This window comes from Henckelia pumila, chromosome 3, assembly GCF_033568475.1.
Source record: "Henckelia pumila isolate YLH828 chromosome 3, ASM3356847v2, whole genome shotgun sequence".
Taxonomy (NCBI): domain Eukaryota; kingdom Viridiplantae; phylum Streptophyta; class Magnoliopsida; order Lamiales; family Gesneriaceae; genus Henckelia; species Henckelia pumila.
Genome location: NC_133122.1, coordinates 195,031,031 through 195,056,669, shown reverse-complemented (window position 1 = coordinate 195,056,669; position 25,639 = coordinate 195,031,031). Strand labels below are relative to the sequence as shown.

The window sequence follows — 25,639 nt, the reverse complement described above, 5'->3', positions numbered from 1 at the left end:
TTGAAAAAAATAAAGTTGTGAGATTGCGCCTGATTGCTTAGATGATACCTAAGGAATATATATGGAAGGGTAAAGTATAAAAAAGGACATGAAAGTTAGATACTCTTTGTCCGCTTCCCCCCATGGTCCTAGTTATAAGTTTTTCATTTGTATATTACATTTAGAGATCTTATTCTCTAATTATATTTCGAAAAAGTACAAAATAAGTATACATTAAATTTACAAGAGGATTTTTGTTATTTAAAGTTCTCTTCTATCAATTTATATAATATTGAGTGCACAGTCAACGGTGGTCTTGCATGTATATATATCTAGCTTCTTGCTTTTCTTTTCTGTTTTATAATGATGGGGACTAACAAAGAACAACTAACTGAAAAAAGCATTGGTCCAAGAAGATTGTCTCAATTAAGTGCGGCATAATTACATAATGACTCTACAAAGAATGAAAACGACCCACGAGCTAGGATGCTAGCTCTCTATATTGCTTTAATTATTTCTCTTTTACAAACCCAAAAAAAAAAAAAAAAACCCTCCTACTCCTTTCAAATTTAATTTCAAGATATATATACTAATACAACACATAATTTCTCATATAATTAACCAAACTCCGGCCATAACCAGGAATTTAAATCTGGTGGGCAAAATTTCTATATATGCATACACACATAAACATAGAAAAAATCATATGTAAACATTGAATTAACACAAAATATACAATAAAAATATATTATGGTTGAGATGGATATATATTTATTCATGGTACGTACAAAATCTTGTAACAAATTAGAGGATGGCATTCATTACATGCACTAGTGATAGTTAAGCAAACCAAACTTTCATGAACTCCTTCTGGTGTTAAGCTATATCATTACACTAAATTTGAGTACTTGAGGCTAACAAGTGATTGTGGTAAGATGGAGGGATGGATTCACGAATCACCCGAATGGCGAGTTCCGGCCTTGTGTCGTGACCCCTCCGGCACTGATGGCCTGGTGGTTCATTCTCTCCACCATGTGTCGTGGAGAAGGGCGATTTTCGAGCTTTCCCGCGTTGAATTTCTTCTCCCTCAACGCTTGATCACCAGATAAATCAGGCTTCGCTTCATAAACATCTCCCACCGGACCGATATCATGATGACTCCCAGCTTTATCCATAGACAATTGTGGCGCAACGTGAATTTGTGTATCATTAATATTACATGAGGCAGCTGCACTAGCTGTGCCCAATTCTTGGAGCCTCAAGTCATCAGCCCAAACTAAAGGGCTCTTCCCATTGCTGTTACCGTAAGGATTAGGCCTTTTTTTGGTCAAGAAATTGTTATCGTTGTTGTTGTTGTTGTTGCCACCGCTCGGGATGAATGAGTCCATGGAAGATGATCTATCCATGTTTGGATGATGATGAAGCTGTTGTTCATGAAGTTGATGGTCAGTGGTTCCATATATGTTGAGGTCTTGAAGAGTAGGGAAATTCACCGGCTGCCAGAAGTCTTTCATGGTGGAAGTTTCGACGGGCGGCAGCTTGTTGAAGCTAGCGGCGGACGCCGCCATGTTCTCGCCGGCTAGAGTTTGGCATGCCTTTTCAAGAATGGCTTGCATGTATTTCCCTTGAGCCTCAATTCTCAACTGCAGGTGTTTTTGCACCTGTAATTATCAGTGTCCAAATAATATTTGTTCCTCTTAGCAATTATATATAAGTAAAATCATTTTTTAAAAAAAATAGAATACTTCATGAGTACTTGTTTGTTCTTGCAGCTTACCTCCAATTGTTCGTGGAGTCTTCTGTTCACCTCGATTTGCATCCTATAATCGCATGAATGATTGATTTAGGCAAATCTAGTGAAAGAAAGTACGTACCCATGTATATATATATTTTTCATTTCACAAATCTCCAAAACATCAAATTAAACATAACAATAACACATCGAACGTACTCGTTCATGCTGCGACCAAGCATTCCAGAAGACGACGCAATATTGTTTCGTTGAAGTTCCATCGAAGAAGCTGAATCAAGTAGATAATTAAGACAATAATGAATATATATATATATATATAAGAGGATTAAAAAAAAACATGTTCATTTAATATGTGGCCACCTAGTCTCTCACCATCTTTTATAGAATGATCACTGAACTCCTTGTGAGGTTGCTTCCCCAGCCTGAATTTCTGGTAGGGGGAAAAATCAAGAAATTAACTTAGATATACTCATAGCCCTACACCAAAATTTTTGTTTCTAAATTAGAAACAAAAAATATTTGAGTACTCTAATTACCTGAAGATGGCTCTTGAGATGATAAAGAGTTAGACCCTTAACTCCCATAACTCTCATGATGGTCTTCGGCGTTGCCTCTGAAATTACAAAAAGGAAAACAAGATACAAATCATCAAGAAAGAGAATGATTAATATAATATATATACTCTAAAATAATACATATCATCAAACCTAGCTAGCTATTTTTATTACATATACCAATGAAATATATCCATGTATACATACTATCAGGGCCACCGAGCTGAGTGACAGCGTCGACGAATCGTTCATGAAGCTCGACGGTCCACCGGAGGCGAGGCTTCGGATCTGTAGTGAGAACAAGCCCCGAGTCGCCTTGAACACACATGGGACGGTCGTGAGCGTTGATCATACTCGAGGGTTTCTTCTGATGGAACATTCTCTTTTTAAGGCACGCACACGCACAAACAGTACTCACGCAGCTAGGCCTCTCTCTCTCTCTTTCTTCTCTCTGTCTGCTGCAATGGAATAAGAAGAGATTCAAGAATTTAAGGGAGATATATATATATAGAGAGAGAGAGAAATTTAGGATGGGAAGAAGTTTTAATTTGAATGGGGAGAAAAAGGGTTGGGTTTCTCAAATAGAATGCATCAAGCACAAGTTAAACCTAAAGAAGAAAAAAGCTAAAGTAAAGAAAATTTGTATGTATGCTGCCCACAAACCAATCTTTATCAGTCAAGAATTCAAACCCGTTACACAATTTATTATTATTGTTTAGGAAATTTAAAAGGATACCATGTATATTGCCAGAGATAAAATGAGTCGATAAACACCGGAAAATTGTTGTTCTGTGCTCTATTTTCGTTACTGGCCGGTCAAAGTTTAGTTTTAGTCTTGTAACTTTATTAGTTTGCATTGTTGGTTTTCATTCTTATTTTGTTAGGAGCGCCAACTGGGTGATTCTATGCTACAACGGGTGAATCACTCCCTAATTTTTTTGAGATGTTCGCGTGAACATCTCCCTAAATGACAAAAAATATCACGTTAAATGACAAAAAAAGTACAGGCGAGGTCCACATAATTTTTTTTAGCAAGATGTTCGCGCGAACATCTCAATAAAAAACACAAAAAGACTGTATTTCACCCGGTGTAGCATAGAATCACCCGCGCCAACTTGACGCTAGAAAATTGCTTACGTGCATGTTCAGTGCCAGGTAAGTACTTCGACAAAATAGGAGGATAATCCATCCATAAACAAAAAAATGTTACATTACTAAGATCCAATAATGTCGACAAGTTGACAGAAACAGAAAATTGGACAACTTAAATAAGTAAATTGGTTATTTTTCCCACAATAATTAGTTAAATACATGATATGGAATATATCAAAGTACACACAACTGCTAATTTTAAAGAGGCGTAAGTAAAATTTAAAATTCGCATAAATTTTGTTATGATTAATTATATAATTGATAGTATAATATTTTCGTTAATTATAGACATTCAAGAAATTGTGGTCACTACTTTTTTTAAAAATAAAATTAATTACCTTGATCCAAAAGAATACATCAAAGACAAAATTAAATAAATTTCCCGACCCAAAAAATATTTTATTGAAATATGATAGATATGTATCTTATTAGTACTTGAAATAGCGTGCATCCAATGTGGTGTGTTATTTGTACACCTTTTGTTGATCATGAAAAGGAGAATAAATCATCAGTGTATATAATTGTATGACCAAAACATTCAAATAAACTAAACCGTGAATGAAGCTTTTTAGGGTATATTTAATGTGCAGCAGAGTGGGGCTTTTGCATGTAATCATGATATATAATGTGCAATTGGATGTCACACTTTAAGCTTCAGATGTGGTACTGATTTAGATGTCCAGTTCAAGTTTCATGCATTTACATATTAAATTAAATTAAAGCATGCTTCTTTTATTATCTTTCGTGGTACGACCCCTTTTTAGCTTCTTTTATGATATATCACTGCATTGAATTTTAAATTTTAGACCAACTAATATCAATATGTTTTCATGTCAGGAAAATTCGGTCCCCAGAGTTCGGAAATCATTCATGCCCAAATTATTGAGATTCAAATTTCAATTTATAAATTAATGGATGCATGATAAAATTAAATAGTGATCTTTCTTTTTTGGGAAAATTGCTTTTTTGGTCTTGTATATTTGTCGTTTTGCGATTTCAGTCCTTTATATTTTTAAATTTCAGTTTTAGTCCGCTATCTTTATTTTTTTTTGACAATTTTAGTCTTTTTTCTGACGTGGCGCTGACGTGACACCAATTCAATGCTGACGTATACAGTGTCACGTAATCATTGACGTGGCGCTGACGTGGCACCAATTCAATGCTGACGTATATAGTGTCACGTAAGCATTTTCGAGTAAAAAGGACCGAAATTGCAAAAAATCGGAACATGCAGGACTAAAACTGAAATATGAAAACATAGAAGACCAAAATTTCAAAGTGACAAACATACATGATCAAATTTACAGTTTTTTCTTCTTTTTTTTTTAAAAAAAAAAACCATTGATCTCATGAGAAAATTGCATTTTTTATCCTATGTTTTTTTTTATCTTTATGTTATTGAATTTAAGTCCAACTCTTGTATTTTTAATTATTTTTAATCAATTTTAATTATTTTTAGTTGGGAGTGTCGATGTGATACTACGCGTTTAACGTCACGTTCGAATTAACTAAAATTGTAATTTGACAATATAAATGAACAAAATCACAAAGACCGAAAATGTCATTAATGTTTCCTAAATTTTTTTGTTTAATGACTAAAACTATAATTTGACAATATAAATGACTAAAACTAATTGATATTAATATAAAAATATAAGGCTAGCTGCGAGGAATTGTTAAATAAAATTAAAAGATATGGTCGATTATATAGAAAAGCTAGGTAGAGCTAGAGGGAGGAGAGCATAAGCGCATAAAGCGAAGGAGGGGGAGCTTCTTTTTTGGTTCTAAAGCTTAATATCTCCAATGCTTTTGTGGAATGGAAGATTGTCCGATCCTCTTAGCCATGTCTTTCATCTCCTCTCCTTCTTCCTGCTCTTAGTTCATTTTCAAAATATATATTATATTGTTTTATTAAAAGAAATTTGGCGATTTTGATATTTTTCTATTTTGGTTTTCCATATTATCAAATTCCAATCTTAGTCGGTTTTTTTTTTTCGATTTTTCTCCATTTATGTGATACTGATATGAATATTGACTACACATGATGACAACGCGGAGCTCACATGTGCAATGTCACATGCTCACATTAGCACTCTCAATGAACAAGAGCTTTTGGATAAAACAAATTCAAATAGTGTCGCAATGTTTATGACAAAAACTCCTATGAGACGGTCTCAATGGTCATTTTTGGAGACGAGTCTCTTATATGAGTTATTCATTAAAAATTATTGTATTTTATGTCAAAAGTATTACTTATTATTATATATGGGTAGAGTTGACTCGTCTCATGGATGAGACCGTCTCACAGGAGTATTACTCGTTTATTAATTATACCTATCTATAACATTATTTCCTTTATGAGATTTTATAATACATAAATTTATGTGACATGTTAATACTTAGAAGTTGTAAAGAATATGATTAATATATAGTCACACATAAATTTGTTTTTTTTAAATAAAAAAAAATTGTTTACGCCCTTATTCGTGCTACAGATATTCATAAAAAAATATAAACATTGTGATTTGTTTTTAATAATAAAAAACATACATTTAAGAAACGTAGTTTTGTCATCGATCCATGCGGGTGATTAGGTATAGTACAAAAGTTATATATATTGTTTACGAAGTAACACTTTTGTGAGACGGTTTTATTTGTGAGATGGGTCAATCCTATCCATATTTATAATAATAAGTAATACTTTTGGCATAAAATGTAATATTTTTTAATAGATAACTCATATAAAAGACTCGTCTAAAAAAAATGACCCTTGAGACCATCTCATATGAATTTTTGTCTAAATTAAATAGGTTGGAATTGATGTATTAAAAAATTTATTTGTTTAAACTCCATGATATCATTGAATAAAGTAAAATTAATTGTTGATATACACTAAACTGGAACTCATTAAAATTTCAAAATTCGACTCTAAAACGTGAATTTGCAGATAAGTACAATACAGTATGCTTTTGATTTGGCTCCAAAAGGAATAAATTCTTCCTTCCTTCATAATCAAGGAATATATTCTTTTCTCAAACGTTGAAATTTCTTATTAATCATTTACTAACCTCCTCGTGTTATCATGTTAATCATATGTTTGCGCCATTAAAACTCGTGTCAGATAATTAATACTTGATTAAGTTCGCAATTTGCTACTGCAAAAATCCTTATAAAAAAAATATATGTTTATAAATTTGTAACATTCTTCTTAATTACAAATTACTTAAGGAATATATTAATTATGATTTTTTTTTTCAAATCATTAAGATTGATTACTCTTTAAAGCATATAATAAATTATTCCCAAATTAAATTAGCTGTCACATTATGAAAGCATGATAAAGAATTAAAAGTTGAAGTTTAACTTTTAGTGGCTCATTATATTGTAAATTAGTGAAAAGAGGAGGGGGTGGTTTGATATAGGTATGCTAGCTTGCTTAGATTTTAAGCATCTTGATATATGCTTTCTTGAATTTATTCCTAAATATGAATATATTCCATTTACGTGAAGATATATAAGTAGGACCATATTATTCATTTGATAAGTTTATCGTGACACGATTTTATCGATATTTATTTATGAGATGATCGACTCGATCCATGTATATAAAGTAAAAAATAATATTTTGATTTTAAAAGATAATATTTTTTTCATGCATGGGTCGGATAGATAATAACTTGCAAAACGATTTCACAATATTTTTTTGTATTTTGTCCATGTTATCATACTGTATGTATTAACTTATATATATATAATTATTTTTCTAGTTTACAAATTAATTTTCATGAAAAATTTCATATGCTTAAAAAATTCAGACGAGTCGACTCAGTGGCAATGGGAATCCGATTCGGGTAGGACCATTCGATTTTCAAGGCTTTCTTTTTTTTATCTCAAAAGTTCGAAAACGTGAAGTGCTTATTGAAAGCGTTAAAAACAAAAAGGATTCCCCCCAATTTCTGAGGTTAAAATCGTTCCTCATTTTCATTTGTTGGTAAATAAGTTGGGTAAAAAATCAAATATTTCTTGTCTATTAAATACGTTTAGTGCCGCCAATAATTTAATCCCTGGTCTAGTAGCAAAGGTAAATTAAATCCCATGTAGGTAGGTAAACAACTATATTCACAATATTCTCTTCCATATTTTAATTTTTAAATAGAAATTTTCTTATCGCACGGTTAATACATACTAAATGAGTAGGTTTCTTGTACGACGGTTTCACGAATTTATATTCATACGATGAGTCAACCCTTTCAATTTGTAGTGATATCCATGAGGCGAGTTAACACGTTTCATATGTTTGGTAAAAAAGTAATGTTTTTGACTAAAAAAATACAAAAACTATTGTGAAACGCTCTCACGGGTTAATTGTGTGAGATGAATCTCTTATTTGATTCATCCGTGAAAACAATATTACTTTTATAGTAGATATGGTATGATTGACCCGTGTCACAGATAAATATATGTTAGAATGTCTCACGGGTAAGTATCCGTTAGTCCATCTCACAATAAACATATTCAAAAAATAATACTTTGAATGAGTTATGTCAAATCAAACATTCATATCACAAAATCGATTCATCTCATCGCCTTCAAGGAGTGTCCGAGTTGGTAAAGTAAATAAACTATTGACAATTGGTCAAGAGTGTGATTACCCCCTATCAACACCTTACCGGGGAGTCTCTTGCACAGAGCTTGCTCAGTACGGTTTACTTGACTAGTCTAGTTTGCAAGTATTGCGTTAGCACTTAGCTTCAAAATTTACTCAGTGCGCATTGAAAAATTGCGGCTACAGATTTCTACATCATGAAAATAATAACAATAACTATTGTCTCATTAGATGTTTTACATAAACTATTCTTATGTGTAGAATATAATAGATAAATAGATCGATTGTTAAATAATAGCCCACACATAAACAACAAATTTTTTTTAAAAAAAGCTTTTTAAATGATATAGTTTAATATATTTCCATATATATATTAAGTCTTTTGTGCAAGGGTCTCACGAATCTATATTTGTGATGATTGACTCGATCCATACATGCAGTGAAGAGACCGATTCAAAGTTTCGTATCTCACGCAAAGCGGCTCGATACCTATATATAACATACCAAATCTGCCTTGAACAGGACGGACGTGGTCGTGGTGGATTGAGGATTATAACAGAACCTATTTTCATTTTTTTTTTAAAAAAAAGCATAATCTATTGATTAAAAATATCATCCAAAACTACATGAATCAACCAAGATGCGTAAACCTATTCCATTTGTCATCTCTAAATTATATAAATACCGCCTTTTTTGATCAAGTTATATCTTCTCTTTTTTGTTTTTTCATAAAAATGAACGGAACGGATGCATAGAATTTTTGGGGAAGTAAATTAGTTTTTATTAATTGGTTTCTCTAGGTTTGAATTTTCTATATATTTATGTACATTTGATTAATTTGAAATTGTGTTCAACTTATATAATTTTGATTGATATTTGTTTCGGCCCCATGCTTTAGCATCCATTTTATCGGGCTTGGTGTAGATTGGGCTTGACTTGAAAAACCTTTGCAGTCCACAGTTTTCGACTCGTCCTCTTAATTTGGGCCCATATTTACGATCAGCCCATATTACATAATAGTCCGAATAATTTCGGAAATGAGCCGCGCCCGAACGCTACTTCGTTGCACCTTCTTCAAGCTCACAGAAAGGAGACAAGATAAACCATCAGGGGTTACTGTGTGGATTCCATTCCAAGATTTAACGAGGAAGCGAGCCCTGATTCGAATTCATCGAGTTCCAAGATTCGTCGTTCTTTCTATTTTATCTCACAATATGATTTGATTTGCTTTTATTGTTATTGTTATTTTTTTACTTCATTTGGGGGCATACGAGTTCGCGGTTTGACGGGGAGGAGGTACAATAGGTATTGAATTAGGGAAGTGATGAACGCGAGCACTCCTTCATCGAGTGCCGGAGGACCTGGATCGGCCGATTCGACTGCGCCTAGGAGGAACTCTAAGCGACCCAAGTGTATTTTCCTGTACCTTATCTCTGCGTTTTAAAATGTCGTTCGAATTCATGCTTCAAATGTGTGTGACGCTGTTGGAGATCCCATCTTTAGCTTAATTCTAAGAAAACTCTCTGAGAAGAATCCGTTGGTATTTGGGTCTTGTAAGCCTGTGAATCATATTGTTTTTTCTCCCTTATTTTGTTTAGAGAAGAATTTATGCTAAGGCCGCGGGTATTGAGTGGAAGTAAGTTAACTCTGTGGAAGTCACTCACATTAATGAATGTATGTCCTTTCATTTGGAGGAGATTATTACCATTTAATAAAGCAATATGCCGTGAGGAGTTCTGGTGTGAAGCTACTGCTTATGTGATGTGAGTAGTGGCAAGTGTGAACAAACTTCTGTGGAGTATTTTAGTTGGGATATTTATTCTAAAGTATGGAGCTGCAAATGCGCTACACTCAGAAGGATTTTTATCTACATATAGAAGTGATTTATACAACTGATGTCTGGCTCTGAAGGATTGAATCTAAATGTAAGAAGATATTTGTAGGATCGAGTGATTAGTGCATTATTGAATTTTATAATTTGTGGTGATTGTACAAATCTTTTAAGCCATGCAACTGCTACCAATCAAACAATATGTTTCGATGCTCATTAATAATCACCTTTCCCATAGTTTCACCGGTCATCAATTCATGTAAATTGAAATTCCCCGTAGTAGCAGCAGCCATCAATTCATATCAATCGAAAAAGTGGCAATGGTTTTGATAGAAATTATGAAATCCGGCATAATTTTATTTAAAAAAAACAAACGGATACTGGTCACTGCGCAACACTAAAGTTATAAATCACATAGAAGTTCAAGTGCTATTGTTTCGACTTTGATTGCGTTTTTAGCACGGACAGTTGTTTCCCAACTGAATTCACAATTATTCCACACTCTTGTTATTTGCCAAAGTGAACTGCAAATCCAATCCTAACATGTTGTTTATGGATGTTTTTTTTATATTTATCATACTTTGACTTGGAAATGGGTCTAAATGCTGCAATTTTGCCAAGATGGCAGGTAGTTAAAAGTGAATTCCAAATCTGTTAAACATAAAACTGGAAGGTTGTTGTCGTCATCGGTAAGATGCTTTGGTCGTCTGATGACAATGATGTGAATATAGATAGTTTTGACATCAATAGGATATATAGTATAGACTCATATCTTGGTAATTCTTTTTTTGGGAATTTGCTGGCTTTGAATTTTTTTGAAAGTTTAAATTACTCAGCTGAGAATTCAGATCTATGATGCAGACTTTTTTGTCCTTTTCAATTATGGTATCCAGATTCAAGGTTTACACAACAGGAACTTCCAGCATGCAAGCCTATTCTTACTCCTAAATGGGTAATTCGTTTATGTTTTTGTGCACTGCTGTAATGCTTGAACGTTTAGAGATGTTGAAACTACTTTTCGCAAAAGCTTCAGCTTATGGGAGACAGCCTAATGATAGTTGTATGCTTCAGCACGCCTCTGACATGTCAGTTAGTCCGAGAAACATATATGGTATATATGTTTGGAGTTAATACCCTAGAGTTATATTTGCACATTGCTGGGGCATTAGCCAACAAAGCTAACCAAAACGAACTTAATGATATGTGGGTTTTTGCAAATCATGGTTTTGAAACTTGTGATCCTGTCTCATTTATCATGTTAAATCCTTTTTTACCGAATAATGGTTCATGACCCCATATTAGGACTTATAGTTTAATTGGAGAAATTAATTGAATGGTGGCTAAGCTCCTTCACATGTGTTTTGGGTGCAGGTTATATTGACATTCTTGCTTGTTAGTGCTGTCTTTGTTCCCATTGGAGTTGTCTCTCTTTTGGCTTCTCAAAATGTATGTACTCACTTGATCTCATGCATCCTTATATCTGCCACCCTTTCTCGTTATTTTTTTGGTAATTTTAAATTTGTATCTGTTACTAGGTTGTGGAAATTATTGAAAGATATGAGACTGTCTGCATTCCAAACAATGGCCAGGGTGACAAGATTGCGTTTATTCAAAGCCCTCAAGACAAAACCTGCTATAGGATTCTAAGTGTGAGTTCCCAGTTGTAAAATTCTCTTCTGAAAAGAAAATATGAAATTGACGATGGATCAAATAACATCAGGTTCCAAAGGATATGAACCCGCCAATTTATGTTTATTATCAGCTGGACAATTTCTACCAGAATCATCGAAGGTGTGATGTAGTTTGCTTTCCCCCAGTTTTTGGTAGAAATTATGATGTTCTATTGTTTATTCTTCTTGGTCATAGCTTGAGAATCGGTTATTGGTTTCATAAATAATTTCCATTTCTTAAATGAAGTTTCTTTCTGTGTAATAGGTACGTGAAGAGTCGAAGTGATCAGCAATTGAGAAATCCAGGAAGTGAAAATGATACAGATACCTGTAAACCCGAGCACAGTGCAAACAATATGCCCATCGTTCCTTGTGGTCTTATAGCCTGGAGTCTTTTTAATGATACTTATGGCTTTGCTCGCAACAGCCAGCCTTTGAGCATTAACAAGAGGGACATCTCGTGGAAGAGCGATAGGGATCACAAATTTGGAAAAAATGTTTTCCCTAAAAATTTTCAGAATGGCACTCTAAAGGGTGGAGCAACACTTGATACATCAATACCAGTGAGCCACTAATCCTATATTTATAACTTATCGTTTGACTCGTTTTGATCTGGCAAGTACGACAATTTCCATATTCATTGTCCAAAGTCTCGTTCTTCCAGTTTATGATGTGAATTTTTTTATTTTTTGTCAACAAAATATGACTTCTCAAGAGGCTAAAAATCTGTCTTGTCAATATTATGTTCCTGTAACAGTTAAGCAAGCATGAGGACCTTATTGTTTGGATGCGCACTGCAGCTCTTCCAACATTTAGAAAACTTTATGGAAAAATAGAAGTGAATCTCCGAAAAGGTGACTCCATTAACGTGACCATACAAAACAACTACAATACTTACAGCTTCAATGGCAAAAAGAAACTTGTTCTCTCTACCACCAGCTGGCTCGGAGGGAAGAATGATTTTATTGGTATCGCATATCTGACAGTGGGTGGATTGTGCTTCGTCTTGGCCATGCTTTTTACTCTAATTTATCTGATCAAGCCAAGGTGCAGTATTTTTCCTCACCCCATCTTCTGTTGTATATTCCAATTTTTTACAATGACGTAGAAATCCTTTTTCTAATTTATTTTGATCACCCCCCCGTGAGATTTCGATTCTGGATGGTAATTACTATATATATATAAATATATATATATATAAGTTTGAACTATATTTGCGCTGATTCAGAACTCATGTGACTTGAATCTTTTAACTTGTTTTGTGTCTCAGGCAACTTGGAGATCCATCTTATTTGTCATGGAATAGGAATCAAGGGGGTCGCTAAAATAGCTTACGAGCTCGGTTGTTTTAGTTCACTCGATTCAAGCCCATCTCTGGCTTATCTAATATAATCTGTAACTACTGGTATCTTATATGACTTGCTATGTGTCCTATTCTAAAAAACTTGAGATTGTATTTGTAACAACCAGATCATACATGAAAATGTATTGAAATGTATATTTCATCTTTTTTTGACCCAAAAGTGTGAGACTCGTTCCATCTGTGTCTCTTTGGGACGAAAAACACCGCATACACATCCCAACAGCAACTGCCAACTGGTAACATTCCAGGTTGAACCCATAATTATGATGAAGTTGTATTTTATTTCCTTTGTGTGATTGCAAGTGTCCTATGTACCCCAATTCCAGTCCTTTGTAAATCATTCAATTTTCTTTTTACTTATTATTAACATTTAATTTAATGTGTTTTTTTAAAGAATTTTTTTGTCCGATGTTTCTAATTCTCAAAAATAAATATGCAAGAGTTCCAATTATTGATATTTCACACGCATGGGGATATCAGTTCGCATGAAATAACCACTTCAACCAATATTCTTGCTTATCGATGTGCAGGAAAAACAAAATAAAAACTTAATGCTATTACCATAATCTTATGTTAATGTATACAATACTAAAACAAAGTTGATCACCCTAAATTCGTGTACTTGGAGCAATAGAACTGAAATAAAAAAATCATAAAACGTTCACATACAAAACTTGGACTATCATTGATGATGCCACATGAATCCCTCATGCCTGTGCTCCTCCGCCAAGCAATTTCACAGCACTCTAAGCAATACAGTGGTGAGATATGCCCCCTCCGGATAGGAAGGATCGATCGGGTGATCACAGGCTGCACCAGCTTGACGTATAATTGTGATCTTTCGCCCAGCCATACATGCAGCACCCTGATCGGCAAAAAACAAACAGAAAAGCACGTCACCTTGTGAGTTGCTCTTGTAACAGAAATTTACCTAGCCATGTAATGGAAGTGAACTTCAAAAAGGTAGCTTAAAGATGTTCAGTGCGACATGCTTGCTACATTCGTCGGCATGTAACTTGCCTGTAGAATTCTTAAGAACGTCCCACTTTGGGTCAATGCTCCAGAACACGAGCAGGTCATTAACAATCCACCCCTTCTTGTTATCTGCATTGCTAGGCAATTCAGATTTCTATACATCCCAGTTGCGCTTTGCAATACCTACAAATACAAATATTCACCAGAGAAGTGAAATTTTGAAAACCAACACTTGGGGGGAAAAAAAGAAGATTTTGCAAAATTCCAAATGCTCCAAAGGGTGTGTTTTTCAAGCCAGGACATAGTTCTAGAAAGCCAACAGGGTAAATCATAAATGCTATAAACTAATCGGATGGCCCACAAATGCATGTTCTCAAGGGTTGAGAAGACATCATCATAGATTCAAAAGAGTGCATATCTGTCAGCACTACATGTGGTTGACTGATAAATCCATCAAATGAAGCATGTTAAAATACCTTTCTTCGAGGAGCTAATTTCGGTGGATCCAATATAACTATATCCCATGAATCACCTTTGGAGATTGCTCCTTTCATAAAATTTGTAGCATCTTGCCTCAAAAAGGATATTTTACTTGGATCAAGGTTATTGAGAACAATGTTCTCCTTGGCAATTTCCAGCGCAGGGGAAGATGAATCCACACCTTCAAGCCAAAGTAGATGATCAAATCTTAGTTATGGAGGAAAAGCTACTTATAAAGTAATGACATAGAGTCATGACCATGTCTGTTTGGAATGCTCAAATGGAGATTTCTTGGCTTGGGAATCCTGAAAATTATTTTGACTAAATTTACGTAAAAACTGTTGCTGACATATAGATAAATTGTTCTTTTTTAGGAAAACAATATGAATTTACCAGTTACGCCTAAAGCACCACCACACGCTGCATTTAGAGCAAAACCTCCAGTATAGCAGCAGATGTCTAGCACTTTCTGGCCGTCTGAAATGGACATTATGTATTGCCGGTTCTCACGCTGGTCAGCATAGAAGCCAGTTTTCTGCCCTTCCAATGAGACTAAATAAGAAATCCCATTCTCCACAACCTGGCTGAGGCAAAAAAAACATATATCTAGGCTGATATCTGATGAGGTTCATTATATGCAACAAAAAATTAATGACAAAAAATATAATGTGATTCAGGCACTATTTCACCTTTACTGTTCTGGGAGGATCTGATGAATCTGTAACTCCTGAATCGGGAAAATCATATCCCTCCTCCTTCAAGACCTCGATTGACGGTCTCCAGGTAATATGATTGATATTTTTTATTTGGCTGATGTGATGTTTTATTTGTTGCTTGTACTTTTCAACCCATGCAGCAGAGGAAGCAATCACTGCTTCATCTCCAAAAACATCAACAATAAGACCTGACAACCTGCATCAGAATATAGTAAGTATACTACTTTTTCAAAATTGATCATACAAATAAGATTGTAGCAGCTCGATGAGGAGGAGGGATATGATTTTCCTGATGAGATACTCTCTCACAGGAATAAACCAACGCATTTAATAATGTAAATAAATTATGAAGGCCCTTCAAATATCAGATCTACTTTTAAAAAACAAGTATGCCAGACAAGAACTTGAATTCATGATAAAGGAAATAAAGATTGCAAACCATGATATTTCAGAAGGCATACCAACATACCATATGACATGGACTATGTTAAAGTCTTTGATGACTACGAAACGGATGAAAAATTGCACCACCTTTTGTTTTCCAGTAGAAAATATGCATAAATAGTTTTATTAACAGTTCACACTTGGCATGGTATCACAGCATGTATGAGAGGACAGTGAAATATCAAAAGCAGTCAGATTTCTAGTGCGTTAATCCCAAATATATTAAAAGCTTGACGTATTATGTAGGGGATTACTACCGATCTCCTTCACTGTTGACTAGACGATATGCATTTGTATCAGCAGAAGGAAGCCCGAGCAGCTCCCTCAAGGTAATAGCAGCACTGATTCTTGTCTCAAGCAATCTATCCACATTCAACGCACAAGATGGATCACTGCACCAAATCAAATAATTGACCGATGAAGCAACCGAAAAATTACATTTGGAAAACGAAGCAAAATACATAAATGATTGGACAGATACTATGCTGTTTCATCCTCCAGTTGCATGAGCCGAACACAGAACATGGAAACCGAGTTGTATAAGCCCCAGCCAATTGGCTTTTCTGTCCCATCAGCCACCAGCACAACGTCGCCAGTTTTGGGGGGTGGTCTGCCAACTATCCTATCAACGGCACCACTGTACACCATAGGGCTGCCATCTTTGAATAGTTGAGTCTTTCCCTTTTTCAGCACAACCTTTGCAATGCCTACAGACCAATTCCATCAATGAACTTATCATATGGGAAAGGGAAACATGATCGGTAAATCACTAACCATTACATGATAAACCTCATGCCTGCACCTAATGGATCATGATAAAAATCGGAAACCCGAAGTCAATTAAATTGTATACACACATAAAGAATAGAACAAAAATCTCAGTTATCCGGGTTTGAAGAGATGCTCCTTTTTCAAAGCTGGATTATGAAAAGTTGGATAGCTATAATGCGATACAAAAGAAAATAACTTTGACCCCCCTACCGGCTACCAGCTTCAGTCCTTTAAAACAAGGTAACCAAGCTTTCAAAAAATCGCAAGGCATGGAATAAAACTTAACCGAAATGATAAATTTAAACACCACATCGATGGTGAATTCTTTCGGTAATAAAAACAGACGGAATCCAACTGAGCGTGTACATCATCTGTGTAAAAATGTAGCATCTTCTAAATAAGTACTGCATCCGGAAGTCTCAAAATCTTGAAGAAAGATATTTAGCTGAAATAAATCTTAAAGATGCAAAGCACAGCACCCAAGCCATCGTCTTTCTTGCCAACATTTTAAGCAAGTGAGTTAAAAATAAACCCAATAATCCCTTCTGAAACAAAAAGAATCCACATACCTTTAGGGTAGTTGGCAGCGATTTCTTGAAGGGTGGCTCCCGTGCCCGTGCCGGTTGGCGCCGCCGCCGCAAAAGATAGAGTCCTTGACATCAAGAACCGACATCCAAGCACCATTTTCTTCTTTCTCAATCAACTATGAAGAAATAACACATAATTTGCACGTAATTCTGTTCATTCACTTCGTCTCATGGTGATAGTATGGTTATCTTCAGAATTTTCCAATTTTATTTCGATATACTACAGCGGACTGATGGGACCTCGTTTCTTCTCGTTTATGTCCAAAGTGGAGCGCTAAGGCTCGTTTCACAAATTTAAAACCTCATCTTCGGCCCTTCATGTAGTTTAGTTTAGAAAAATGCTAGATTTATGTACACATTGGTTTACCCAACTTATAACTTATAATTGTGTTCATTGAATACAAAACTACAATTCTGTTTATGATAAGAATTAAATATCTCTTTGGTCAAAGAATATTACAAAGATTTAAACTAATGTGTACACTAAAGTGTACATCTAACATTACTTTTTATTTTAAAGTCGTTATTTGTACACTATATTTATATATTGAATTAAACGTTGCATTTCAAATTATATAATTATTTTCAATGTATTTTTTTTTTTTTTTTTAAAATGGAGGTATAATTTTGTTAGCATAAAAACTAATACTTTTGACATAAAAAATAATATTTTTGATGTCAAAATAAACATAAAATAAAAGTAATATTTTTAACCTAAAAATTAATATTTTTAGCATAAAAATTAATATTTTTTATGTCAAATAAACATGTGTTAGAAATAATATTTTTGACATTAAAATAATAATTTAATTTTTATTTTTTTAAAATTTTTTTAATTTATATTATAATAAATATTTTATTATGATTGATAAGTTTTAAACAATTTTATTGTTTGAAATATTTTATATATAATTATAAGTTCTAAATGATTTATATAATTTATTATAATTTATGTTTAATTGATTAATTTTAAAAGTTTATACTATTTATAATGATTTATTTATTTTTAATGAGTTTTAAAATATGTATATCATTTATAATTGTTTATGTATGATTTTTTAATTAATTTTGAATTTTTTTATTTTTTGACGAGTTGGCCCGCCCAACCCGCAACCCATGGAGGGTTGGGTTGGGCTGGGATATTCCTAACCCGCCATCAATTCAGATCGGTCGGGCCGGTTTGAATGGACAGGTCCTAATTTTTAGCATAAAAACTAATATTTTTTACCCAAAAATATTGTTTTTTATGTCAAATAAGCATACGGTAAAAATAATATATTTGACATAAAATATAATAATCTTGTCATATTAAGTAATATTTTTTATTGTAAAGGTAATATTTTTGACAAAACAACTAATATAATACTACTGACAAAAAAAATTTATTTTTTTAATATCAAATAAGCATATATTACAAAGTAATATTTTTGGTATAAAAACTAATACTTTCATCATAAAAACAAATATTTTTTACTAAAAAATAATATTTTTTTATGTCAAATAAGCATACGATAAAAGTAACACTTGTGACATAAAAATTAAATATTTGTTGACCCAAAAAGTAATAATTCTTATATCAAATAAACATGCATTAAAAGTAATATTTTGACATAAAATAATATTTTTGACCAAAAATGTAAACGTGTTTCATAAAAACTAAGGTTTTGTTTGAACAAATACTTAAAAAACTTTTGTACTGTTTTATAAGTGGAAAAAACTTAAAGTATTGTTTGGACAAGATTTTCGTAAAACGTTTTTGAAAAATAGTTTTTTTGAAAGTTTTCTACAAATATAGTTTTTAAAAACAATTGAGATTTTTTTTTAGATGGTTTTAGAATAGAAGACAATGATATAAATCAAAACATGTTACTTTGGAAATGTTAAAATGTTTTTATATAATTGTTGTCCAAATACATTTTATTCTTAAAAAAAAATTTAAAACGTTTTATAAAAAAAATGAAACAATACTTTCATAAAACATTTTTAAATAAAAGGTTCAAATGATCTTAATACTCGATATTATTGACCAAAAAAATAATATTTTTTTGTCAAATAAACATATATTTCAAAGTAATACTCTTGACACAAAATAATATTTTAGTATAAACAGTAATACTTTTGACTCGAAATATAATATTTTTCAAGTCAAATAAACATACGTTTCAAAAAATATTTTTGACATAAAAACTAGTGCTTTTAACATAAAAAGTGGTACTTTTTGTCCAAAAACATAATACTTTTGACATAAAAATTAATAATATCATTAACCAAAAAAACTAATATTTTTATGTCAAATAAATGTATTATAAAATAATACTTTTAACATAAAAACTAATATTTTTGACATAGTGTATCATTGTTTTATGATATTCGAAAATTATTTATTCTCTTGTTACATCTTTACATGGTATCTAGAGTTCAAGAGCTATACCACTAACACTAACCCTAGCCAAACCTAGCCGTCATCCACCTCTCTTCCCAATTTTTTTCCCTTTTTTTTTTTGAAAAAGAGTTGACCTCGAAAATGATTCCATCCCACATGAGTCAGAGGTCCATTGACTCATGCGGGAAGTTAAATCGAGGGATATGTCCATTGACTCATGCGGAAAGTTAAATCGAGGGATATGCACGAGCGACAGATACCTAAGAGAGAAAGCAATATGACCAACCCCAATTTTTTTTCCCGACCACTCCTACAGATTCGTCTTTGTAAATTTAACTCACAACTAGCCAACTTGTTTTACCACGAAGTGATGTAATTACATGTAAGTCGAAATTCGTATATCAATTGTTACTTTACAAAAATGTAAAGTTAAATATAAAAAATCTATTTATCAAAATTTATACAAAATTTTACGATATAATAACAAAATTGAACATTAATGTTGATATAATATAAATGTACGACATATTTGACATGTCTTTAAGATTAGGGATAATTGTATATATTACACATGTGAAATCATGAGATTGCTCAAAAACCTGTTGTTATTAACCCTTTGTATTTTGAAATTTTGAGCGTAAATATCCCTGAAAAAACATACGGACAAGATGTTATGTGCTCAAATTTGAAAACATGGGAAAATATGTACTCGATATTAAAAAACACAGAAAACTAATAAATCATTCTTTTTTTACATGAAATTTTTAGCAATTTCGAAATTTCGAAATTTCTTAGGGGTAATATATGCAATTATCGTTAAGATTATTTATTTATGAAACCGATATCGATGTACGATATATTTAATGTTATTTTAAAAATTTTCATCTAATTTATATCGAAAAGATTAATGGCGGCTTGCAATAAATTACGCAATACCGTAAAATTTAAATGTAACAATACAACACAATATACAAAGCACAAAGCGGGCGTTATATATATATATATATATTTTCTACTCAGCAAATGCGAATGCGTATCTGGTTTACTTGATTCCTTCAATGGTCGATTTTCCAATCTTTGTCTCAAGTGCAGTATTTTTATTTATTTTTATTTATATTATTGGATTCGATTCAATATATTCGTGTTCTTGATTTTCATTCACTGGAGTGAAGCACTGTGGAAGATTTGAGCATAAGCATTCTCAAAGCCATGTCTCTCCGGTATTCCAATTATTTGTTTTCGTATCGGCAGAAGAACCTTCGTATGAAAAACCCGGGACCACCTCAAATTTCAGGTAAAGTTTTCATTTTTTTTAATGAGTTTGGCTTTGGATTGAAACTTTACTGGGTTTATTTTTTTTTATTTTTTAGATTATGAATTCTGGAAAATACGGGGAAATTGTGGGAAAGGGTTTAAGAATGCCGTCACCTTTTCTTGATTACAAGATTTTGTCTTTTCTTTTATTGAATGTGGTATAAAAGGATTTTTTTCAAGTGTGCTTTCATTATCTTTTACCTTTGCATTTTGTTTGTTTAAAGCAGCATCTTTGGACATTGGAGTTAAAACAGTAAAGTGTCTAAAAACAGCTTCCATGGTATCAATACTTTTATCCATCTTTGGTTCCTGAAATTCTTTCTTTTCATGTTTGAGGATGAATTAATTGATATTTATTGTAGTTTGAGGAGGCCAAAGAAAGAATAACAGTGTTGCTTCTCAAGCCCAAGATTTCTGCTTCAACTTATGATACTGCATGGGTTGCTATGGTCCCTTCACCGCATTCGCCGATGGAACCTTGTTTCCCAGATTGTGTAAATTGGTTGATGGAAAATCAGTGTGATGACGGCTCATGGGCTCATCCACATCATCATCATTTGTTACAAAAAGACGTCCTTTCCTCTACGTTAGCATGTGTTCTTGCGCTCAAAAGATGGGGAGTCGGTGAACAACAGATTAACAAAGGTGTGATTCCTTTTATGATTATTTAGTTTTCGCATACAAATAAGTTTGACGCATCAATAGCAAATGGTTATTGCAGGTGTCCATTTTATTGAGTCAAATTTTACTTCAGCTATGGAGGAAATTCAGATTTCTCCCCTTGGATTTGATATTATATTCCCTGGAATGCTTCAATATGCTGAAGACTTGTCTTTGAACCTCAATCTAGAACCAAAGACATTGAAAAATTTGTTTCAAACCAGGGATTTGAAGCTGGAAAGGTAAAGTCTTTCCAGGATTCTTCACTTGTTTCCCTGAGAAAATGTGTCCACCACGACTTCTTTTTTAAATTCAGAAAAATTGCATTATACTATTCCTAAGCTGTGCGTTCTGCGATCTTATTGACTTGGAATGTAGATGAATGGACTACAATCTTATTGACTTGGAATGTAGATGAATGGACTACAATGCGAGAGGCTGGAAAAATCATTATTGTAGAATGAACAATGGATTTTTCAATCCCTTGGTTATTTTGTGCACTTTAAGCAATTGCAACAGCATTGAGTTGTTAAATATAAGAACTTTGGTTCGAATTTGGCTACTTATTCATGTTGATATAATCTCCCTCCTATTTAGATGCTACCAAAGTTACTCAGTGGAGATGGAAGCTTATCTGGCCTATTTTTCTGAAGGAATACGAAATTTACAGAACTGGGAATCTGTCATGAAATATCAAAGAAGAAACGGCTCCCTTTTCAACTCCCCCTCGACAACAGCCGCTGCTTATATGAGCCATCAGAATCCTGGCTGTCTTGATTACCTTCAATCAGCCTTGAAAAAGAATGGGAATGCTGGTAAGCTCATTGCATTTTATATATGCTAATTTTTTGTGTTATGGAAACTTACAACCTCCATCTTCTTCTTCTCAGTTCCCGCACTTTACCCTATGAGTATGTATGCACAGTTATCCACAATTGATGATCTTGAAAGATTGGGGATTAGCCGGCATTTCAGGAATGAAATTCAAAGTGTGTTGGATGAAATATACAGGTAAGTTATAGTTTAAATTCATTTGTGTCACTTCTTGAGTGTTTTGTAATAAGGCTTTTACAACTATCAGTTTTATGTTGCAATTATCTAAAGCATTCTAGATTATTTTACCTTTACAAAGTTATTTTCTCTTGACTTGAGCCTGTAAAAGATGCTGGCTACAAGGAGAGGAAGAGATATTCATGGATGCTTCTACTTGTGCTATAGCTTTTCGGATATTGAGAATGAATGGATATGATGTAACTTCAGGTTAACTAAGATGATAAACTATTTCATCTCTTTTCCATCTTTCTAAGAGGAAGGAAATAGTTAAGAAATCGAAATACCCTTAATAGTATCTGTAATTCTGTATGACTTGCAGATCCAGTGATCAAAATTCTTGAAGAAGATAGCCTTTCCAATCCCCTTTGTGGACATATAAGAGATGTGCACACCGCTCTCGAAGCATATAAGGCATCAGAGATGACAATGTATACTACTGAGTCAGCTCTTGAGACACAAAATTTGAGGCTTAAACATTTCCTGGGGCACAAAGTGACCAATGGTTCAATTCATTCAAGCAAACTCGGCAGAAATATTGACGAAGAGGTAATCTTTCTCTTTGTACTTGTTGAGCACGTGTAACATAGTTGCTTACATCAAGTCCTTTCAGGTGAACCATGTCATGCAATATCCGTACTATGCAATCTTACCAAGAATGGAAAACCGAAAAAATATTGAGCATTATAATGTGGACAATTTAAGAATGCTGAAAACTTCATACAGGTAAAAGTTATTTCCATGTTTTATTAGTTTTTCTCCCTCCCTCCCTATCTATTGTTGTATATATTTATTGCTCGGCCCATCATTGTAATATCTACATAGTATATATCTAACTAATGAAGTCCTTTTCAATTTCAGCTCACCTAATTTTGGCAACATGGATTTCCTTTCATTGTCAGTATCAGACTTCAATAAATGTCAAGAAATACATCTCGAAGAACTTAAAGAGATCGAGAGGTATGTATCATAAAATAACACATGTGATTGGTTTCTTTGGTAAAAATCAAATGGAGCCTGAGGCTTGGAACTTTTGTCTTTTCACTTTAAATATTCTTTCAAAAGATTCATTTCTTTGCGCTTAATTATCGTAAGATGATCGATCATATAGCAAGTAATCAAATTATATCTTAAAACTTTACCCATCTCTTCCAACATTGAATTTTGAAGTATTAAATTGCATGTCTGTAGATGGGTTGTAGAGAGCGGATTGGACGAGCTGAAGTTTGCGAGGAGTAAATCTGCTTACTGTTATTTTTCTGCTGCAGCATCCTTTTTCCATCCTGAACTATCAGATGCGAGAATATCATGGGCCAAAAATGGTGTTCTTACCACAGTAATTGACGACTTTTTTGATGTTGGAGGTTCTATAGAGGAATTGAAATTGTTAATTCAGTTAGTTGAAAAGTATGAACCCTTATATCTGTTTTTTCTTGCTGTTTTGCGTGCATATTTTTATCAGCTATTTTCACCCTTATTGCAGATGGGATGTAAATGTTAACACAGGAAGCTGTTCTGAGAATGTTCGGATAATATTTTCTGCACTAAAGAGCACTATCTGTGAGATCGTGGAAAAAACATTCATTCGACAAGAACGTAATGTGATGCACCATGTAATTGGCATTGTGAGATTACCTCCTTTGTTCTTTGTTTGAATGTCAATGTTCCGCCATTTACCATTTCATTCAAGGCTAATGCTCCATGTGCTTTTTCTTACCGCTGAATTTTATTCGATTTAATGTGAAAATTATTGAATTCGAGCCGAATTTGAACTTGTTTGAATATGTTTGAAGTCAATTTCAATGCTAAATGATTGTGTTTGGCAGTTTTATTAGGTTCGTCTATATCGTACACATGTATATTTAAACTCAAAATAGATTAGGAGCTCGAGCTATAATTGGAATCATTGCTCACTATAATTGGATAATTAAGTTTGAACTAAACTAGTTGAGCTTTAGTGCCTGACTGGAACCTAGAATTTATCATTATTTGAACTTCAATGAGAGTACGAGTGACATTCGGCTTGATTTGGCTCTTTTGCCTCTCACTAGCATTCCATCAATCACTTGTTTCAGATGCAAGCTGCATTTGGAGCTAAGAGGGTGGTTTAAAAGCTAGTATCTTTGCCACAGCAATAGATGATTCCTTGATTTGCGTTTGCAGTGGCTAGATTTGCTTAAAAGCATGTTGAAAGAAACTGAATGGACTATGGACAACTACGTGCCATCGATGAGTGAATACATGAGCAATGCCTATATATCATTTGCTCTCGGGCCAATTGTCCTGCCAGCTCTTTATCTTGTCGGGCCTAAGCTTTCCGAGGAGATGGTTCATCATTCCGAGTACCACAATCTATTCAAACTGATGAGTACATGCGGACGCCTTCTCAATGACATCCACAGTTATGAGGTAAGCCATGTTGTGCTTTTCGGTAAACTTATTAGATCATATTATAAAACTAGTATCAGCTTATCTCCCAAGTTCGAGTTATCTGAACCAAGTGATTTTAGTCAAATCTCAGAGAGACGTTTAAAATTCAAACTTTTTGTGGACAAACTCTTGTGCTCTTAGTTGCTTATTTCTCAACCAATGCTATCCGATTCTTGTTCACCATTCGGTTATATGCTTAGAAAAATAATTCCAGCCTATATTCCTCCATTTTGTGCTGACATGTGAGGACGATGTAGTATAAAACTATTATTCGCCTCAGCTCCCATAATCGCAAGCTTCTAAACCTAGTTATTTCTAACTGAAGCTGCCAACTCTTTCGTGTTTCTTGGACAGAGAGAATCTAAGGAGGGTAAATTAAATGCCTTGTCATTGTACATATGTGATGGTGGTGGTAACATCGTAACCAGAGAAGATTCTACTGCAGAAATGAAAAAATTGATCAACAGCTCTAGGAAAGAACTTCTGAGATTAGTTCTTGAGAGAAAGGAAGGTGCTCTTCCGCGAGCTTGTAAGAATTTATTCTGGCACATGAGCACGGTTCTGCACCTCTTTTACATCAAAGACGACGGATTCACCTCACAAGACTTGATGAAGGTTGTGAACTCGATCATGCATGAACCTATCATACCGAGTGAACGTTAGATATGAATTCAATTGCTAAAAATTGTTCTCTTGATTGGAAAGTTATGTATGTTCAATATTGGCCAAATCAGATGACAGGCATGTGAAATATACATTTCATTCTCTAGATCTTCGGTTTATTTCAGGGATTGGTGTATGTAAAAATTATTTTGGGTTTTCTTTGGTATTCTATGGCTTTGTCAAGAGACCATTTTCTTTCCCTGCTGACTTTAAATGAATTACAAGGTTGCGTTTGTTCCCTTCTTTAATTGCACGTCA

General features: G+C 33.6%; 4 protein-coding genes across 8 annotated transcripts; 2 read left to right on the top strand and 2 right to left on the bottom strand.

The window, feature by feature from the left end:
• Nucleotides 1-702: 702 nt before the first annotated feature.
• Nucleotides 703-2,841, bottom strand: LOC140890791 (myb family transcription factor IPN2-like). Of its 2 annotated transcripts, none has more exons than XM_073298843.1 (6): nt 2,494-2,841; nt 2,269-2,345; nt 2,105-2,162; nt 1,931-2,000; nt 1,757-1,799; nt 703-1,622 (listed from the first exon to the last, which is right to left on the bottom strand). In XM_073298843.1, the coding sequence occupies exons 1-6, from the start codon at nt 2,663-2,665 to the stop codon at nt 936-938; spliced, it is 1,107 nt and encodes a 368-aa protein (XP_073154944.1). In that variant the 5' UTR covers nt 2,666-2,841; the 3' UTR covers nt 703-935. The 2 variants fall into 2 exon arrangements, with proteins under 2 accessions (XP_073154944.1, XP_073154942.1); XM_073298841.1 differs by having other exon boundaries at nt 714-1,640; nt 2,494-2,840.
• Nucleotides 2,842-9,085: 6,244 nt separating this feature from the next.
• On the top strand, nt 9,086-13,061 carry LOC140893593 (ALA-interacting subunit 3-like). 3 transcript variants are annotated; one of them, XM_073302677.1, is made up of 9 exons: nt 9,086-9,456; nt 10,769-10,827; nt 10,903-10,986; nt 11,247-11,321; nt 11,411-11,524; nt 11,596-11,666; nt 11,811-12,108; nt 12,303-12,592; nt 12,816-13,061. In XM_073302677.1, exons 1-9 carry the CDS (start codon nt 9,369-9,371, stop codon nt 12,868-12,870), a joined length of 1,134 nt encoding a protein of 377 aa, XP_073158778.1. In that variant the 5' UTR covers nt 9,086-9,368; the 3' UTR covers nt 12,871-13,061. The 3 variants fall into 3 exon arrangements, with proteins under 3 accessions (XP_073158778.1, XP_073158781.1, XP_073158779.1); XM_073302680.1 differs by having other exon boundaries at nt 10,737-10,827; XM_073302678.1 differs by lacking the exon at nt 10,903-10,986.
• Nucleotides 13,062-13,425: 364 nt separating this feature from the next.
• LOC140891164 (uncharacterized) lies at nt 13,426-17,171 on the bottom strand. Of its 2 annotated transcripts, XM_073299505.1 has the most exons (8): nt 16,864-17,171; nt 16,005-16,230; nt 15,781-15,915; nt 15,053-15,275; nt 14,757-14,943; nt 14,360-14,544; nt 13,929-14,066; nt 13,427-13,773 (listed from the first exon to the last, which is right to left on the bottom strand). In XM_073299505.1, exons 1-8 carry the CDS (start codon nt 16,976-16,978, stop codon nt 13,645-13,647), a joined length of 1,338 nt encoding a protein of 445 aa, XP_073155606.1. In that variant the 5' UTR covers nt 16,979-17,171; the 3' UTR covers nt 13,427-13,644. The 2 variants fall into 2 exon arrangements, with proteins under 2 accessions (XP_073155607.1, XP_073155606.1); XM_073299506.1 differs by lacking the exon at nt 16,864-17,171 and having other exon boundaries at nt 13,426-13,773; nt 16,010-16,226.
• A 3,106-nt stretch (nt 17,172-20,277) lies between these two features.
• On the top strand, nt 20,278-25,614 carry LOC140890462 (ent-kaurene synthase TSP4, chloroplastic). Its single transcript, XM_073298258.1, has 14 exons — nt 20,278-20,558; nt 20,806-20,858; nt 20,941-21,223; nt 21,300-21,480; nt 21,836-22,053; nt 22,129-22,249; nt 22,401-22,498; nt 22,611-22,837; nt 22,902-23,014; nt 23,150-23,248; nt 23,480-23,695; nt 23,772-23,913; nt 24,452-24,697; nt 25,073-25,614. The coding sequence occupies exons 1-14, from the start codon at nt 20,474-20,476 to the stop codon at nt 25,379-25,381; spliced, it is 2,391 nt and encodes a 796-aa protein (XP_073154359.1). The 5' UTR covers nt 20,278-20,473; the 3' UTR covers nt 25,382-25,614.
• Nucleotides 25,615-25,639: the final 25 nt, after the last annotated feature.